This window comes from Monomorium pharaonis, chromosome 5 (genome assembly GCF_013373865.1).
Source record: "Monomorium pharaonis isolate MP-MQ-018 chromosome 5, ASM1337386v2, whole genome shotgun sequence".
Lineage (NCBI taxonomy): Eukaryota > Metazoa > Arthropoda > Insecta > Hymenoptera > Formicidae > Monomorium > Monomorium pharaonis.
In genome coordinates, this window is record NC_050471.1 from 7385240 (window position 1) to 7405352 (window position 20113).

At 37.2% G+C, this 20113-nt stretch overlaps 2 protein-coding genes across 3 annotated transcripts; one reads left to right on the top strand and one right to left on the bottom strand.

The window, feature by feature from the left end:
- Positions 1-1348: 1348 nt before the first annotated feature.
- LOC105833685 (enoyl-CoA hydratase domain-containing protein 3, mitochondrial) lies at positions 1349-4697 on the bottom strand. Of its 2 annotated transcripts, none has more exons than XM_012675611.3 (6): positions 4296-4697; positions 3968-4033; positions 3395-3586; positions 3133-3320; positions 2828-2988; positions 1349-2620 (listed from the first exon to the last, which is right to left on the bottom strand). In XM_012675611.3, exons 1-6 carry the CDS (start codon positions 4344-4346, stop codon positions 2397-2399), a joined length of 882 nt encoding a protein of 293 aa, XP_012531065.2. In that variant the 5' UTR covers positions 4347-4697; the 3' UTR covers positions 1349-2396. The 2 variants fall into 2 exon arrangements, with proteins under 2 accessions (XP_012531065.2, XP_012531066.1); XM_012675612.3 differs by having other exon boundaries at positions 3413-3586; positions 4296-4692.
- A 2145-nt stretch (positions 4698-6842) lies between these two features.
- LOC105833680 lies at positions 6843-19367 on the top strand. The gene is made up of 8 exons (XM_036286957.1): positions 6843-7455; positions 10933-11210; positions 11430-11821; positions 12216-12293; positions 12653-15283; positions 15690-15773; positions 16095-17021; positions 17348-19367. The coding sequence occupies exons 1-8, from the start codon at positions 7305-7307 to the stop codon at positions 17550-17552; spliced, it is 4746 nt and encodes a 1581-aa protein (XP_036142850.1). The 5' UTR covers positions 6843-7304; the 3' UTR covers positions 17553-19367.
- Positions 19368-20113: the final 746 nt, after the last annotated feature.

The window sequence follows — 20113 nt, forward strand, 5'->3', positions numbered from 1 at the left end:
CAACCAAAGGAGTAAACCTTAATTTTCCTTATCGTCTACATAGGATAATCCGTACTTCTGCTTCGCCCCGCTATTTGCGACTCGCGTTTACGTGCGCTTCGCTTCGCTTTTCTTTGCTTTCGGAGTCTACTCTAGAATAATCGAAAGTGATTACTGATCCCCGGCACGACGGCGGTCTTTATTTATAAGCTCGGAAATAAGCGAGGAAGATAGCGGGACCAAGACGGACGGAGAAAGAGAGAGATGCTTTTTTTTTAATTATCGTAATAAGAACGACCTTCGAGACTTCGAGATTCTTGTTCTGACATTATGCGACCACCGCGGACCCGGTCTTATCGTATTCAGTAAACGAGAGCTCAGTGTCGTAGTCTGGCTTGTCTGGTGTAATGATATGCGAGGATTTTAAAACGTAAACATGTCCAACATAGCGTAGAATAAAAAAAAAAGTTTCAACATGATACACGTCTAAAATTAAAATATTCTCCCGTTTCGATATCGTTGTATCGTACTGAATGTAGAATTAGATTACGCTTCTTATTATGAATAATCGTCTGTGAATTGTTGATCAAATATAATTAAATATCTTATTTATCTTAAATAGAGCTAAAAATTTTGACAAAAATCATTTTTCGTATCAGCCCGACGTAAGGAGACCACAAACGAAGATTTCTCATGAAGGAGGGCAAGACGTTATCGCGTTAATAAACAAATTTATCAAAACGAGACTGAGATGACAAAAGTTCGTGCTTTTTGCCACCACGAATCTTGCGGCGGACATTCGCCGCATTTCTTTTTTTTTTTTTTTTTTATATAAATGTTTCTCTAACAGTTTCTTTGTCGATTATCATAAATAGGGCAGTTGCATCAATGGTGCACGTAAGCGTTTTGAACTAGTATCTATTATTTATCGTGTTTAAAATAAAATGAATAATTACTCACCCTGCGTGGTAAATATATTTTTTTGCATTGATTTGATACATATTGTTTTAATTAAATTGCGATTGACAAATTATATAAATACTATAAATATAATTTGGCAAAGTTTGGAACATATTAATAATTGTTTTTTTAACGTTTATTAAAAATTTGTTTATTGAAAAAATATATTTATATAAAAATATATAAAATGAGAAAAAACAGAAAAGCGTTTATGGATAACGCAATTCTTGAGAAATAATTAAATAAAAAGCACCACGTGCCACATTATTTTTCTGTTCTCGTATTTTTACTGACGTGATTTATTTAATACACACATTGGACACTATTGCGCGTACACGAACGAATAAGATTTTATATTTTTATTAAACAGTAAATTTATTTTTAATTACATTTTAAATAAAATATAAACTTTCTTTTTAATAAAAATTTTATTTTAACCAAATAATCAAGTTATTATTCTTAATCAATATTAAATTAATATCGATTAGCATTTCTTTCTTATGATTAGTAATTGTATCAAACTTATTTATTAAATGCAATATGAGGGAAATGACACGTGTGCATTTTCTTTTTTGAGTTTATCTCATGAGCTTTGTTGACTTTGATTAAAATTTTTTTGTGCAATAACATTATTTATTTTTATCATATTACACAAAATTGAATTATTATATCTTATACAATTTAAAGATCTAAAAACCTAAAGAGCGATTTAAATAATGATAGAAAATTACAATTTAGAAAATAACCGCTAAGATTTTGATTCTTTTAAAACAAAACGATTTTGTTTCGATTAAGAAACTTGTGTTAAATAATTACATCCAAATATTTATCGACAGAAATTCAGATTTATTGATAACTTTTTATTATTACATCTATGAAAATTGTAAAAAATTTACAACAAAAGGTAACATAAAAATTCCGTAAACTTTTTAGTGGTTTAGAAATCTTTATGGCTCAAATGTATTGAAATAAAAAAAATATTGATAAGTGTAATTATTTAGGTTGCATTTTTTATAATAAACTGGAAGTTCTTAAAATTGTTGTACGTTAAAAACTTAAATAATCTTTCCATGATTTTTGGTGGTGTTTTATGACAACATTATTTGATCTTCGATTCTGTAATGCTTTCATCATATTTACAATAATTTTTTTGTGTATCTAATAGACTAAGGGCCGATTGTTCCAATTTCTTTCAAAAAAAATTTACCTACCAGGTAAGCATGTGTCTATCTTCATTTCTTTTCTTAAATAAATAAAGACAAACATATATTTAGCTGATAGGTAAGTCTACCTATCACTAAAAAGTTGGAACAATTGACCTTAAACTATGGACGTTATTTAAAGAGATGTGTTTTACAAAATATTTTTGAAATTGTTTTATTATTGAAATTACACAAAAAAGTTTTATATCAATTATAAAAAAAGCTTTACAATATAAAAACATTACATAGATGTAATTAATTATTTTCGTGTGACCAATTTGGCTTTCTTTTTTCTAGAAAACTTTGTATTCCTTCCTGTGCATCTCTCATTTTCAAATTGTCCACCATTTTCTCGGTACCCCGGGTATACGCTGTCGATATATCAAGAGTCATTTGCTCATATAAAAACGTTTTACCTATATGCACAACAGAACGACTCTTTGTGTTGATTGCATCTGTAATTCGACGAACTTCCTCTTCTGAAAATGAAGTTAAATATATTAATACATAATTGTAGAGAAGATAATTTTCTAATTAACTTTAAGAAGGAAGACAATTATTTTACATCTTTTTACAATTTAATTAATAATTAACTTGTTAAATAGCTTTACTTATAAATTTTTGGTTTAATTTTTATAATATTTTTCCTAATGATGCGTTTCAATCATTTCTCGTTAGCGACTCACCGAGCTTGTCGTTTGCCACGACTTTGCTAACGAGACCGCATTCGTAAGCTTCTTTTCCGGAAATGGAGAATCCCGTAAAAAGCATGTACATTGCACTCTTCCTTGGCATATTGCGCACTAGTGGTATACCCGGCGTCGAGCAAAATATCCCGAGATTTGCCCTGCGAAAAGCATTGAATAAAAAATATTAATTAATATTTTTAATTTAATAATACATTTAATAATACAGAAATAATAATATGTAATGTTAATAAGATGGTAATTGTTTGATAATAGATGATGAAGAATGAGCTTCGCGAAAGTACCCTGGAGTGGAGAATGAACTTCTTTCTGTGCACACTGCGATGTCACATGCCGCGACCAATTGACAACCGGCTGCGGCTGCCAAACCATCCACCGCTGCGATCACCGGCACTGGGCTTTGACTGATGGCCCGCATCAGCTCCGAACAGATCTCGAACACGTCCTTGTGGGACTCAGCATTCGCACCCATCTAAACGATGCGAGCCCATGATATTTTTTTCTGTGTGACGAGTACAAAGAGAAGCTCTTATGGAAGTGAGAAACCTCGCAAACGTTACGAACCAGTTCCTTCAGATTGTGTCCAGCGGAGAACACCTTTCCTGGCTCGGACGTCAATACGATCGATCGAAGGTCTTTATTATTCTCGTCCTTTTTTACTTCTGTTACTAAAGTTTTCAGCATCTCCAATGATAAAGAGTTGCGCGAAGAAGAGTCGCACAAACTGATGGTTCTGACCTGGAACAAAATTAAATTCAATGATCTTGCACGATGACTTAAAGATAAATTAGTTAATAACTAACTATTAACAAAGTTATTGAATTGTAATTATAATATTACTGATACAAATTGGATTGTAAGTTTGCAAGATTTAATTCTAAAAATCATTATAATTGTTATAAAAATTGCAAATGAGTGAAAATTATAGATAGTTTTTACTGATAATTAAAATTCCAGACTTTAAGTTTTCAAATTATTATAAATTCGGTAACAGTAAGCAAAGTTAAATTATTTGAAGTTACAATTATGGATAAAAGATATGTCTACTTGTGTAAAATTTTACACACACAAATACAATTAAACATACACAAAAAGAATAAAAATTAATAATATTTTTACCCCATTTTTTTCAGTTGTCTTGACATATTTCTTCTCGGTGGATAACGTTCTTGCAATATACTTTCCCTGTAACAATATTACAAGTAAAAGATTTAAATTAATAATTATCAATGATATCAAAACCGATTAGCAAGAAAACAGACTTCCGCGCGCCGTTTGAAATTTTCCCGCGATTCGTTTTTGTTTTCACGAGCCAATCAGTGTCGAGCGAATGCAAATAAAATACCTGTGACATGCACACATGTGCATTGTCGCAACAATGATATAATCGTACAGAAATTACATAGTTATGTCTTTTTAGATATTGTATAATTACAACTTAAAGTACCTGAGATACGGCGGAGCCGTTTTTTACTACGAATCTTGAGGTTACTATCATTTTGTCACGACACTATCTTGTAAATATGAAATTCGAGATAAGAGATTTAGGTTAGTTTGACGCGAGGCGTACTTTGAACTCGATGCCAACTTATACTGACGCGAGACTTGATCCGAAGGCATAATAAACAGCTTATCGTTCAGGAAGGTTAGCTGTCACGCCGTAACACGATACGATAATACATGACATATTGTCGTCACGAACCCGCGTAGTTTCGAAAAAAAAGCATGTACCCCTTTTGAAATTGAAATTTTTGTCATTAATAAAATGATAAAAATAGCAAAGGCTTATCCACTCTTAAGATTAATAAGCACTTGTCACGCGCTGTAAAAACATTTTAAATAAAATAATAATAACGTAATGAAAGGAAATATTTGCAATAAAAAAAACTAATTATTATAATTATGAAATATGTACTAATTATATGGTTTATTGTAACTTTTTTTTAATGAGTTTAGAAGACAGTTTAAAGATGTAGATTTCTTATTAAGAAATTTGTTTCATTCATATTTTTTTGTACTTTTGCATTTGAAATATATATTTAAGAGAGGAAAGAAGAGAAGGAACAAAAAAGTTGATTGTACAAAATCAAACAAATTAAACGATTGAATATTATATTAAACAAATGCTTTTAATACTAATAACAATTTCTCTAATCTAAATTCTCAAGTACTCGTACTATTTTGTTATAAAAATAATTAATACAGAAATAATTATACATATAATATAATAATCAACTCTTTCGTTAATACTGAGAAAAGATTAGAGTAAATTAGAGATGACGAATTATATATATATCAGAACTTTCTACATGTGAATTAGTTGCAGATTTGATTAATCGAAAATTGATTGCTTTCTACATGTGGCATCTGCACGTTCGACGCATGCGTCAGCTGATGATCAGCTGACGCGTACACAATGTTTTCGGACTGTAAACAGCTTAAACAGATCTCTCCGAATGACACATGTCAAAGTCCGACGTTTAAAGAGCGTCTTCCTAGAGGGCAGATGTCTAAAGAGAAGTAAAGAAAGAAACACAATTTTCAATAAAATTAGAAATAAAAGTGACAGACGGTTTACATTTTGTAAATTTCACAAATTTCAGAAATATGAAAACATATATATCACAGTGAAAAATGTATTAAATAATCCTTTAAATTATTACTTTTTGTTTACCATCTGTGCTCTTTTTTTTTTAATATTCACATTGAATATTTACTATCTACATTTTTTCTACAAATACTCTTATTAATCTTTGATTTAATTTTTTGGTTTTAATTAAAAACATAATTTTTCAACATGAACGATTTATATTTTATGGATTAACTCTGAAACTTTTCCATGCGTTTCTTTAGTTTTATATATATGAAAAATTCGTGCGAAAAGTTTCTTTTACGCACTAGATTTCTAATTAAAAATATGTGAAATTGAAAGGTTTCCAGAAGGGCGCAACTGTGATCCCCGCTTCAAGCATCGATGCTGTTCTTCGAGGAGGGAACGGCGTTCCCATAACGACCAGTGTTTCCCTTAACGACGAACATGGCTGAAGTTGAGGGTAAGTAAGTGCGAGTGTGCATTGTCGTGCGTGCATATTTACGACGAACGTGCGGCAAACAGAGCCGAGAGATTCCCGGGCTGGTCCCGCTTTCTCCCGTGGCTTTTCCCGTCATCGTCGTCGTGGTCCGCTTCCGGTTCTTCAACGCGCTCGATCCGCACGGTCCTCGTCCATTCTAATTATAGGGTAAACAGCGCGGCCACCGGTATACAGTTACGAGAAATATCGCGACGGCGGAGAAGCTGTCGACCTGTATTTCGTAATAGGGATCGAGAGGCTTTGGGATTTTGTGGGTGCACGTGGAACGAGTGCGAAGAAGATGCACGTGGTAGATAATCGTCATAACGCTTTTAATAGCACTCATCACATAGACTGCTTGTTTTGTCCGAATTTGTTTCGATAGATGCTTAATAGAGAATAAATTAAAATCTTGGCTTGATAAATATATTTTCTCTCTTTCTCCTTTTTATAATAATTCGATTTGTTCGTTGCCTTGTATTACTTACTATACGTAGCATAAACAGACTTGTTATGGTTACCACTGTTACTAGTGTAGAAGGAGGAAGTAAAGAAACATGCACATACACAAAAACAACTACATTGGAGTGTTGCTTCGCATAAAATTTATGCGGAGTCAATTGATCAACTTATATTTGTAAAGTCCTAAGTTCGAATTCTTTTATCCGACATGATGTTGAGAATTTTCATATAGTCTCACAGATTATAAAATTTATCCTACATTTATTCTCGAATTGAACTGAGAATTTTTAGAGTATTTACTCACAATTTTCGAAAAAATATAAAAAACATACTTCTGCATTTAATTCTATAACACATATAAAGAAAATATGTATATATTATACATGAAAATATGTAAAAGTTTTCAATTCTTGTATGGATTAAAAAGATTTGAAAACTACATGTGTTTGTGTAGAGAAAAGAAATAATCATTACAGTTTAATTAAAAAAATAAAAATTTGTGTCTTTATATAAACTAATAAATTTAATAACAAGTTTGCTAATAGTAAGATACTAGGTAATTAGAAGCGATATTTGCCGTTACTACATAATTATCCAAAAGAAAATCCGCATCTTGCGTTGCACAGAAACGATTTTTAGCAGCGTTACTTTTTTACTTTACTGCGAGAATATATATGGGAACCATCGAATATTTTTCTTACGGTTCCCCACTTTACTTACCGGCGTTGGCCAAGGTATACTAAAGAAAGAGGCGAGAGAAGGAGGAGAGATTCGCTTTGTGAGACGGCGAGTCGGGGGCCGAAAATAAACTTCCGTCGCGAAGATACTCGCGGTTACAGCGATTGTAAGAGCGCCGCTCTTACAAGAGGCCGGTCCGACCTCGCGCGTTCTCTCAGTCGGTGTCTTGATGCGCTCGCAGTCAGATGCTGTGCTGCGTCCCGAAGAGACTCGCGAACGGGGGCCCGTTCTACGACGAGGCCCCGTTCCACGACAGGCCCCTGTTCCACGACGGGACCGATAAGAGTCCACTGTCGTCCGTTCGCGAGATACGGATCGAGCTGTTTCCCGAGGAAGGTGAGCCTGCGCCTCCCTTACTCCAGCATCGCTTCCTCGACATCGTTACTCCTCGAATCGTTGAGCTTATCGAATATCGTTCACGCGAGTGTTCAAGTCCTTCAAACGATCGGTAAATCGTCGGGAACGAGAATACGTGCTTATCTGGCCCCACATAGGACTCACTAAGTGTGCTTTGTGATAAGAATGAGGAATATTAGCGACCAATATGATTAATTGAAATTAAGTTAATGGATGTTAAATATTTATAAATGTTAACGCGGTTGAAATTTCCTGTGTGAATACCAGTATAGTTCGAAATTATGTTAAGTACTACGTCATCATATATTATACATATTCAAAATGTCGCGCTTGTTTATGTGCTTGCATACTTGGTTACGTGGGTTGTTATTCAGACATCAAAATTTACTTTCCAACTTAAAATAGTCAATGTAACTGCAATTAAAGAAGAGCACCGCACATTATTATTACTGCATAAATAAATGTTATTTTTTAAACATTTATTCGTTTTTTTTTTTTTTTTTTTTTTTTAAGAAAAATTTCAAAAGCTGCCAAAACAATTTTGTTTCCTTACTCTAACTCATCTTTCTTTTTACATATGTAAATTGCACGGCGATTTATAAAGTGCTTTAAATTAATAGAATAGCTTCAGTAACTGCACATCATTATCATCAATCATTATTCCTCGAACAGCTATTCAACTCCGAAGGTTTTTCTTTTCACTTCACGTTTGATGTCGATGAAAATATTTATATTCCTGCTACTCGCACACGTCTAAAAGCGGCAATGAGAATCGTAATAACGCGCCTCCGCGGCGCATACTGATCAATTTGCACCGACTTAGCAATTGCATTAAGAGTCCCGTCGACCTTAGACGAGAGACGAACGGCTCTGACGTGGAAAAGAAAAAAAAAAGCCTTCGTCAGTTCCTCCGAATACGCGCGATTCTAGAAGCAAAACGTAAGCGAGATTAATCCTTGCCCGTGGGCGTTGCGTCGCTAAGCGGTTTCGACGCAATGAGCTCATTTAATAGCGTCGTGCCGTTTTGTTGTTACGCCTTCACACGTGAGAGGAATCTCTCGCCGGAGATCTCTATCATATCTCACCGCCGTTCTACCCACTCGAAGAGCAGATGGAAAAAGGAGTAAAAAATCTTCGGTAGAAAATTTAATAAAAACTGGGTATCCTAAAACAGGTCTAAAAGCGAACGGGCGACACAATGGCATACGGCGAGGATTTTTCAAAGGATTTTATACGCGTCATGAATAATAATGCGATACGTGATACACGCGTTGTGTAATGAACGTGAAACTTGCGTCGCGGACGGAGGTAAATACGATGACCCGCATTCTCGCGACGCACTTAGCTAAAAGACGCGTGAGGCTGTCTCGTCTTACGTCGGCATTGAAGACAAAAAAAAATCCGATAAAACTTCGATCTTTGATACGCGATCGAACGATCCTTTTAAAAATCCACGAGAAAACGAGAGACTCTGTCGCGCTATCGATGACAGGTGACGAAACTGCGTCTCCTCGTTTGGAGTGGAGGAGAGCGGGAGATAATAAAGAGAAGAAAAGATCCGAGGACGGAAGGAACGGGATACTCTCGCGCGTGTTCGTGACAGATAGGGGACACGCGTGACTCGCGCGGCGCGGCAACTCGCGGTGACGCCTAAAAAAGGAAGCCTGCTCGCCCGAGAGAGGCGAGAGAGCCGAGGCGAGCCCCGCGGGGGCGACCCCTTCGGCCTCTTCGGCGTCCTCGGCGTCCCCGCGAGTCGGCGCCGCAGGTGCGTCCGCGCGGCACGCGCACCTGAGAATCGCGGTTGCTTAACGCGCGCGCGTTACCCTGGGCCCGCGAGAAAGCGAGAGTCTCTCTCCCTTGACGTGAGGATTCGACCGCGCGGATGAAAGACTCCGGCGAGTGCGCGATTAAAATTCATCCGTGGTATCGCGGAACCGTCGTCGCGGATGCATCGACGATTGCCATTCGATTACTTTGGATTTATGACTTACTTCGAATGTGCGAAAGTGCTGCTTCGTGAATTGGCAGGGATGGGAGAAAGTTTCCGAACATTGTTCTCCTTTTGTTGAAAAAATAAATAAAATAAACAAAAGATAAAATAGATGTCTTTTTAATCAAATATGGAGATTTGCAAGTCTAATGAAAGTAAATAAAGCTTTATACATGTATGCGTAAGCGGAGAATTGATTTGCTTTTTGCGACCTCGTATGTCGCGACCATTTGAAAAAATGATACTTTTTTTCTTGGATCGATGACACCATATGTAAAATACTGCGAGAACGGATCCGTTAGTGTCGTTGAAATTCCCGTAGGAGAGGAGACGTGGGATTTTCGCGCCGCCTTTCAAAAATGAATGGCGTCTCATCGAACGGGGACGTTATCTCGTAACGCATAGCTCGTAATAACTGGGGCACCTCGCGAAGCGATCTCTCGCAAGAAGAGAACACTGCAGCTGCAGTTGTTACGCAATATCTATCCGCGGCGATCGAAGAAAGTGCAATTTGCAATTTAGATACACTTCCAATCACTGCATTCTGCATCGCTATGCAGTGTTTCCGAGGTCTCGCGTTTTTTTTTTCCGCGGGAGAGAACGAAAGCGAGATTATGCGACCAGATACAGAGATAACGTACATAAATTATTGTATGTATTTTCATAATTCTGTTTAAGGAAATATCTCGCGATATTGTTTATATGACATCAGTGAAGTGAGAGAGCCGAGCCTTAAATAAAAGATAAAATCGGTGAAATGCTGTCTTGAGAAAAAAAAAAGAAAAGATAAAAACATATGATAAATATAAATCATTATCATCTGGAACACAATGTAGCGAGAAGGAACTTTTATAGAAAATGTATTTTGAAAAATGTATTTATTTCGGAGAAAAAGTTGAGCATTAGATGCCTAATTAGGTTTCGTCGGCAATGAGACTAGCTGCTATGACGTATACACGTGTTTCGTCTTTACACGATGCGCGCGCGTTTCGTTACGTGACGTGTGTATCTGCCGTCGTATTTGGCAATCTCTCGACTTGTTTGTCGGCGAAAATATCGATTATCCGCGGATTCGCGGCCTTTGTCAGAGCGAATAGCGATTAGTACGGGGTGAGTCAGATCGGATATCTCCGTATATTACCTCGGTGACAGATGTCGTATAGTATCGCGGGGCATAAAAAGGAAATAAAGAAATTGAAAATGTAGCATTTATTAATTTGTAAAAAAAAAGTGTCACATCGTACGTCAAAAGACGTTCGAATCACCGAGTGAATAGCGAATCTCGGTTAATCGCTTTTGACGACGAATAAAAACGCGGCCGGCGACCGAAATTCGGAGCTCGTGGCCCAGCACGTAGAGATAGAAAGAGAAAAAATATCTATACGTATATAGAACATCTATTATTATTACGCGGAGTTTTTTAAGTTTTGCCCACACTAATCGTTGGACCGTGTAAATGGCCGCAGATGCGCCGCCGTCGATTTTGCTGCCGTGCGCGATTTGCGCGCGGACCTTCATGCCGCAGTCGCTGGAGAAGCACGCGAGGATATGCGAGCGTGCCGCCGCCAAGAAGCGTAAGCCCTTCGACTCGGCCAAGCAAAGGATCCAGGGCACCGAGCTGGCCGAATTCCTGCCGAAGCAGGAGGTGCGGCGACATCATCAGGACGAAAGAACGATCAGATCCTCCTGGAAGAAGACTCACGACGACTTCCTGCGGACGATCCGCGAGGCGCGCGGCGATGTCGTGAGTCCTTTTATGTGTTAATTACTTTGAAAATAGTTTTGTTTCGTATCTAAAATTTACATTAAATAATTTCGAACAGAGGTTACATTAAAGAAAAAAATTAAAGAAGTTAAAAATAAACAATTAATTACCAGTTTTGTACAATTTATTGTACAAAATGTGTTTTACTTTTGAATTTGTTACTCACAAATAAATTTTTATGTCAATTTGTTTTTCCAGATGGATTCCACCAAACAATACAATTCGCTGACCACGTCGGGCGCGCCGACACGTGCCAACGAGAAGGGCACGTGCCCCACGTGCAACCGGCAGTTCGGCATCAAAGCCTATGATCGTCACGTGGCTTGGTGCAAAGACAGGGTCACCCGGATGCCGATGAGCCCGGCGACCAATATAGCGAAGGAGCGACTAGAGGCGCGTATGAGGTATAGGGCGCCGACCTTGAAGAACCGGCGAGCCATCAATCGCGAGAAGTACAGCCCGGGCTCGGCGGCGAACCAGGCTGCTAAGGCCTCAGTGTCATCGCCGGCGCTCGTTAAGCCAAAGGAGACTATCTCGAGTCTCAGTTGCAATCGAGAGAGTCCTCAAGCCAAGCAGAAACCAGCCGTCGTGTGAGTCTGGTTCTCAAGCTTTTCTCCGTTGCAGATTTCTCTTTTCTTTGCTTGTGGAAAGAGAACAACCTACAACAATAATTATTCTTTAATAATGTAATGCAACTAAGAAAGGGTAACGAAGTTTTTCGATAGGTTGTTAAAAAATTTTAAAAGGTATGAGAAGAATCACATATTATTTTTTTTTGTTATTTTAAAAAAGTATTTTTAGTAAGAAGAAAAGAACAAGAATTAAATTCGATGACTTTTTGTTTGAGTTTAATCATTCTTTTACAAAAAAATTTTTTTTAATATCCATAATTTTCTCCTAATTTTTTATAGATTATGACTACACAAAAAATTTCCTGATTTGTGATCTGGCGTCCGATTATTTTATGAACTTATACTTTCACAGGAGACGTCCTGGGCAAGTTAAGGATTCTCCTACGTCGTCTGGACCTATGAAGTCGCGCCTTGCCGATCGTATGAACAGGTGAGATTTTGATCAATCTCTTTATATATAAAATATTGAAAGTCAGAATCTGTGCCTTATAAGATAAGTATAGACATTTAGTGCTGTCCATGAGGAGAAGGAAAGAGGACGAGGCTATTTAGAAGCTTATAATTAATTGTGATAAAAAATTATCGAGATAATTTAAATATTACAAAAATATTTAGATTTCATTTTACAATAAGAACGCTCGAAATACAATATTTGAAAAGCACATATGTTTTAAAAGTACACATGTTTTGAAAAACATTTTTCGCTCAATTATCTTATTTCATAAAATTGTTTTTCTACTTAATCCCGACAACCTTCTCCTGATGAACATCAGGCACATGTCCTTGATCCTGCTTCCATCTCCTCAGGCCAGAGGAAGATCCCGACTCCCTATTGACATCAACGTCCTGTCGATCCGTCCACCTTGCGACATCTTCCCATCGTTCTCTTCACTTTCCCGTATCTCCTGCGAGACCTAGAATTAACGATCTGGTCTCTTTCAATGAGGTTACGTCACCTATTGTCTCCAGAAAACAATTTTACCAAAACGAGACGATCTCTCAACGCATTCGAAACGACGATGCGAGAAATCGAGAAACCTGTTCCGTCAGAATGCAGAAAAACATCGTTTCTGCCAGAAGTCAAGGCTATCCGAGAATCAACGATGTCACCGTGAATGATAAAATTGTAGGAATGATTGTGCAGCCTTGCAAAATACGTATAGACACGCAAAAAGACGGTCAATTAGTGACATGGAAGCAGATCAGTCATAAGAAGGATAATCGTCGGTCTGACGATCCTATTGCTGATCATAATTTCTCACAGAAGGTTCAGCTGCTTGATCTCGATCGACTATGTAATCAGAAAGAAGAAACTGAAAGCCGAAATAGAACAAAAAAAGATTCATCAGTTGCAGGAAACAACTTTACTCGAACCGTTGATAAATCGAAAGACAGCAAGACTGACAAAATGAAAGATGATGATATCACATGGCTGGATGGTATCCAGAATTTAAATAAGACGTACTTGATAAAAGACTCGGACGATATTGAGGATCTTTCATCGGAGATTTTTCACGGCAAGTGGAAGCCGATTAAGCACAGTCCTCGCATAGAATTTTATTTGAAAAATAAGGAAGACGCAATCTGCGAATTTGATCAAAAGAAATTAAAAAGAGAAACCATGACAAACAACGAAGAAATTAAGATTGAACAAATGAAAGAATTAAAAGTGTGCATTGAAAATAAAAAAGATGATGAGACGGTTACATGTACAATAGAAGAATTAAAAACACATTATGAAAATATAGAAAACAACCAGAACATTGATAACAAAGAGATTGAAGTGACAACATGTAAAACGGAAGATTTTGATATAAATAACAAAGAAGAACACCAGCAAAGCGCGAGCTATGAAAAGGCTGAAGTTACGAAATTTAACATTAAGAAAATAGAAATAAATACTGAAGGTACAAAAGACATCGATAAAACGAATAGTACAAATATTGTAGAATTGGCTGAACCAAGTGTTCGTAAAGAAGATAAAGAAGATCCACAGACAACAATGGATGAGGGAATTATTGAAAGCACGAGACTTACCGAAGAAACGGAACAGAAGTTATCCGAATCCGATCAACTAATTAAATCTTTCTTGTTCAATATAGCGCATTTAAGTGCATTGAATGTATCGAAGAATTTTATCGATCATAGTCATTATCTAATTCCTAAGGACGAAATAGAATGCGAAAGTAATATATGCGATGATTCACTTGCATTGCAAGAAAGTACAGTAACTTTTACATGCGAGCAACCTAATGTAAGTGAGATAAAACCTTTAAACAATAGCAATAATCAAGCTGATTGTAAATTGAGTCCTGAAAATGAAACGTCAGCACATCAAAGCAATAGCTGTCGCAATTCGTTAGTTCTAACAAAAAATATCGGAGAAATATCATTTCCTGCATCCCGTGGGACTGTTAGCTCAGAAGAAAATTCAAGAGACGCTGAAAAAATTGAAATAGACGAAGAAACATGTGAGAACGGTTTAACCAGTATAATCCGTAATAAAAAGCCTAGGAGAAATTCGAAGAGATTAAACTTTGATGTATATTCGCTTCCGCAAAATGCGAAAATTGCTGCCGACGATTACTTAAGTGCACCCGCGAATAATACGCCTTTGCACGTCGAAAGCAACAGACAATTTCAAGAAAAAGGCTTCAGTTCTATAGGCAATTTCGAAAATATCGAGAATAACACGAAAGATGAGAAGGCAGATTTCAACACGGATTCAGACGACAGCTGTGTGAACGATAAATCAAGGCCGCTCGGCTGTTCGATCATTAAAACGGAAGTTACGACAGGTGAAGGTTGCCGCAAGAAAAACGTAGACAGCGAATTCGATTACGGTAGCGATAATACTACGCACGTCGGGGAACGTAATACGCCGGACGCTAATGGTCTAGGGTCATCAGTCACGTTGACGGATTACGCGGAGGAGGAGGAGGAGTCGCGGCATTGCGGTAGCGAGACTTTTCAGAACGCGGGCGTGAATTTTCCACGGCGCGCTTCCGGGGCGACTAGAAGAGACCGACCGGTCGATCCCGTCGAGATGAGGCACAGAATCAGGGACAGCATGAATCTTCTCCGTGGTAGCACCGATTCCCTGATATCCTCGATCGAATTCGTGGAACTCGCGAGCATCAGACGGCCCGATAAGAACTGCGCTTACGAACGTGAGACCATTGAGATAATCAGGCCGAGCAGGCGGTGCAAGGTGTCCAGGAATTTGCCTGATATAAAGAATGACGCGGCCGAAGCGAGAGGAGATTCCGAGAGATCGTACTGGAAGAGGACATCCAAGATTTCGCGGAGCAGGATGACTAGTCTCCATCCTGCGTGTCGCGAGGAATACAAGCTTGCTAAGAGAAATCCTAGAATCCGCATCCTCCCTCCTGTCCTGAATGCACCCATAATTAATCGAAGGTAGAGACAGTAGAAAGCAATGGAAATTTAATATCACAAGTAGAATTGTTGTCCTCGAACATTTTGATATTATTTTTTTAATTATTTTTACTGTAGGATATTAGAGTATTTAATTGATAGAGATTTATATTTAGTGTAGCGTATAACACTCCGACATAATCGAGATTTGATTAGTATTAAATATTACAATGGCAATTTCGCACAGTTGATTAGGAGACATATTGTAATAATGTTTAATTAGTATAAGCAAGTTAGTTTGTGCAAGTTGCAATTTAATTGGTAAAAAAATTAGTACGATATTACTAATCGCACTGCACAAACGTAGAATCGTTTCTTTTTTATTTTATTATTTCTGTACATACGGTAAGACAGTTGTTAGGTAGTTAACACGTTAAAAATATTGTAGGAAAATTGAACTGGAGACACGTCCTGCCTGGTGCAATTATGTACGCAGAAGGCCGGACTTTAATCTCGTACTTAAGGCTAGAACGTAAGTTCCAGGATGCCGAGCCAGTGAGGAGAGAAGGGCATAACTTATTTTATTCTATTTTATTGGTGTTAATCTCTAATTATCTATATTCTAGTCTAGTTCACTGTCTAGGGCACTGAATCTATATCTAGCAAGCCGATTGCACCACGCGCACTCGAGTTTGCATGCACGTTTGTAAATGTTTGAGAAATTGATTAGCACATGTGCAGCCTATCTACAGTAGAATTGTACAATGTTCGTGTCGCTATTTTGTGCAAGAAAGTCTTGGTGAAAAGAAAAATGGAATTAAAATCTTATATACTAATCAAATTCTAATTTCAGCGGCACCTGCAAGGACTATGATCCCTTTCTGCTGGCCGAGCAGCAGATGAACGACCTGCTGTCGGATACGAGCGATCAGTCTATAATAGGGAGTCCCAAGCTCCAACAGACTCGTGATACTCTCTATCCTCTCTCGCACTCCTCCGCCTTTGTAAAATATCCTCCCTCCGACAGGAGGTCGTCCCTTATAGCGCCACCAACTGAGTTCGACGACCTCTTGTCTAATTTCTCGAGCGACTCCACCGAGACCAACTCGATCTCGCGCGAGGTCTTCCTGAAGTCCGATCTCGCGGGCAAAGATGCCACAGATTCCGCGAGTTCAAAACCCATCAGACAATTGGGTAGACGAGTCATTATCGATAAATCGAAGGCGCTGGGCGTCGACGAACAGCGTGGCGTTGATGAACGTCGCGGCGTTGTCATCAGCGCCGACAGACCGCACAAGATCTTCGAGAAAGACGCGCTGAGAAGCACGAGATCTTTGATCAACCGATCCGATTCGGTCCGAGTCTCGTCTGCGCCCAGAATCAATTCGGGTCCTGACAGGAAGATCTTGACCGACATGAAAAAGGCCCAAGGTTCCAAGATCGCCGAAGGTCAGAGGTCGTCGGATCAGAGTCTCAATCAGAGAAACAATAACTACTCGTCTTTATCCGGCAGCAACCTCAGTCTTAGCTCGATCGTCTCCTCCTCGGAGCCGGACATCAAGCGATCGAACTCAATGTTCGACGAGTTGATGACGTCCTTCGAGGGGGACACGTTTCCCGGACTGAGATCCTTCCTTAATAATGAGTCCTTCAACCTGTCCAGCCCTGGTGGTGATAGACTCCGAAACGGCAGCCTGATCAGCGACGAGGAGCTGTCCTCGCCCGACAGTTACAAACCGCAGGATCACAGCAAAATCAGCAACGACTCTGCCTATAGCAGGTTGGTCTTTAAACTGTTCATATTTATCATTCATCTTCATCACGCGATCAATCAAGTAATAATAAAATATGAGATAAATCTTGGAACGGCTGCAATACAACGGTTGCAAAGAAATCTTGGTATTTTTTAAAATTCATGAGTTTTTAAATTTTTATATATTTTAATGTAATTTTACAATAGAATGTTTTATCTAATAAAACAGGAAAATATTTACAAATCTAAAAATCACTTGCTTCTTGACGACTAACAGTCGTAGTCTTCAATCATCGCCCATTCGCACTCGCGTTCTCCGTGCATAAAGTTAAGTTCGATTTGTGCCTCCCTAGTTTAAATCGCAAATGTTCACACCATGGACGCAGCGCCAACGATGCGATTGACCGCCTCGACGAGGACGCGCCCAGGAACGAAACATCGCCGACTACAACGGCGGCCAAGTACAAGATGTCCAAGTTCTGTCACGAGTGCGGTCTGCGATTTCCGGAAACCGCCAAGTTCTGTTGCGAGTGCGGCGTCAGAAGGCTCGCGTTGTGAATACTCCGAGCGTCGCTAATCATATTGTATTGATATATTTTTTTTATTCGGAAAAAATGAACCGGAGAAGAAATATTAACGAAAGGATATTCTCTGGACAAAAAGAGTATACTCTATTGTTTTTTATTTCCAGAGAGATTTTTTTCTTGAGGGCGAGAATATCAATGTTTTTCGAAGAGAAGAGTACGCTCTAATTTGTAATTTCGAAAACATTTTACGAGATCGAGAGTCCGTTCTGAAAATGTTCTTTGATCGTTAGGCGATGGATTTAACTGCCTTATCACGATAATATATAGAGCGCTATGTAATTCAGGCGACTTTTGTAAATCTCCGAGTTTCGAGAGCAACTTTTATCAGGTAGCGATTTTTATACTGACCGAAAAGAATTTTTTTAATCTCCTTTAGTTTGCTTTGTAGAATGCGTCGATTTGCTCGCTATGTTTGAATAGTGTATCTAGTAATATATTTGATAATGATGATCGTATTTGATTGATGGTCGTCCTTTTTGTCACAAACACATGATGTATGTACACCGAGAGTCGCCGAGCGATCGCGCAGTCCGTCCCCTTTTCTACAAATTCACAAGTGCGACTTTTTGATAAGTTTATACAAGTGAAGAGAATTATGCAAGTATGTTTCCTGTTAAAAATAGGAAGAGAATTAGGAAGAATCAATATATTTATATATTTTGTAAAAGTGCGAATGGTAAAAACTTAAAAATTGTTAATATATATTTAGTTAATCCATTTTCTGTCTGTGAGCAGCGCATTAAAAAACACGAATTTTTTATTTGGAATTAAAATATACTAAAGTGAATTTCTTTATACTTTATACATATGCTTTTAGTTGTATAGTTTGCTAATGAATGAATTTTAGGCGTTTGTGTGAAAATGAACTCAATTTTTATCAACTCGCTTAATTCGCCTAGTCTTTGCAGGATTTTTGTATCTAATGTCGTGTAACAAGGTTGTTTATAAAATAAGATTAGGAAATGCTAGCGATTAGATAGGTGACGATATAAACGTTCGTTCAATTAATGCTAATAAGAAATAATGAAGTGCAAAATGCCAGCAATATATACATTAAAGGTAACCAATCTAATCTCAATAAAGACAAACGTCTTAATCGAATATTGCGAGAAAGAAAATTAATTTTAAGTGAATTAAATATGTGCAACTATATAGAAACGCACAATTCAACTTTACAAGTGGCTCTTCATTCTTCTATTATTTATTCTTTATTACGGTAAGGAAAAGTTATTTATTACATGCATGCTGAAAATCCGGATTAATATACGAATTGTTCCAGAAAATATATAGAATTCGGTATGCAAAGCCTATGCCTAGGCAATAAGTAAAAGTACCTAGGTAATAAGTAAAAGAAAACTGGAGACTTCCTCATATTTCCACTGGTGAAAACATAGATGTCAGATTTTAAATTCAAGGAAGTTGTCGATCTACCACTTTTTAGACATTTCGTCAGACATTCTATTTTTGAAATTTTGGAAAAAAAGAGGAAAATTATTTTCTCATAGTTGTGAATGAGATGTAAGAAAATACATTAAATAAGGTTTTATAAGCTGTTTTGCTAAAATTACTTGTAATGATTTTAACAAGAGTAAAATTTGTTAGGCACGTTGACTCTCTAGTGTTTCTAATGTACACTAAAAAGAAACATTGCAATAAATGTTTGACTCGATGCCTAACTTGGAAGAATGCATCTCGAACTAATCATATGCAATAGAGTTAAATTATGTAGGCCCGAAACTGTATTTTTGCAAGTGCAATAAATTGCAATGCTTATACGAATTTTTAATAATTGTCGAGTTTTTGAAAGAAAACTGAACCGCAATCCTTTTTTATCTTAATTATCCACAATCCTTTTTTATCTTAATTCTCTCAATTCTGTACCAAGAATATTAAAAATAATTACATACGTGTCACATGTGACATGATAAGTTTATATGTGATGACAAACTTTAAATTAAATGTGATAATTAAGATATTTAAATTTCTAGCATTTGTTTTACCATCTAACAAATGAGTTGTGCAGAAGCTGAAAGAGCTTCATCCTAGTTATGACAGTTGTTAAAGAGTATAACCTAACAAATAAATATTTGCCAAAATGCTGCATCGGTCGATCAGTCGACTAATACAAACGCGTGGAGTATTGGTAAGATTTTATACTAATACTAGATGCATCTCCTTTCTTAATTTGAAATAAACAGTAATTTTTTCCCTAGAAATTCGTGAGACAATCTCACGCAACAATTAGAAATGCGCGAAGCTTTCACGTAAACGTTAGCCCAGCGGAAAAGGCAAAGTGCGGTGTGGACGAAAACAGCAGTGTAAGTACATTTTATTAAAATCTTTATAGTTAACGAAATATTCCATATAAATTAAAAGACAGGATAAACTTTTATTTCATTCTCTTTATATTTCATAACTTCCTGACGTGATAACTATACTTTTGTGTCAATAACTTTGTCAACTTCTAATTGTATCCTTTTAGAATATACAAATTTATCTTTGAAAATACAACTATTAACCCTGTATCTATTA

What these genes read in the sequence shown, in the direction of transcription:
- LOC105833685 (XM_012675611.3), bottom strand. Translation starts at nt 4,346, where the DNA reads ATGATAGTAACCTCAAGATTCGTAGTAAAAAACGGCTCCGCCGTATCT. An exon ending in AGACAACTGAAAAAAATGGG is followed by an intron (nt 3,587 to 3,967) that starts GTAAAAATATTA and finishes ATTTTGTTCCAG; the next exon opens with GTCAGAACCATCAGTTTGTG. An exon ending in CGTGGCAAACGACAAGCTCG is followed by an intron (nt 2,621 to 2,827) that starts GTGAGTCGCTAA and finishes CTTCATTTTCAG; the next exon opens with AAGAGGAAGTTCGTCGAATT.
- LOC105833680 (XM_036286957.1), top strand. Translation starts at nt 7,305, where the DNA reads ATGCTGTGCTGCGTCCCGAAGAGACTCGCGAACGGGGGCCCGTTCTAC. An exon ending in CTTGCCGATCGTATGAACAG is followed by an intron (nt 12,294 to 12,652) that starts GTGAGATTTTGA and finishes ATGTCCTTGATC; the next exon opens with CTGCTTCCATCTCCTCAGGC. An exon ending in GCACCCATAATTAATCGAAG is followed by an intron (nt 15,284 to 15,689) that starts GTAGAGACAGTA and finishes AAAATATTGTAG; the next exon opens with GAAAATTGAACTGGAGACAC.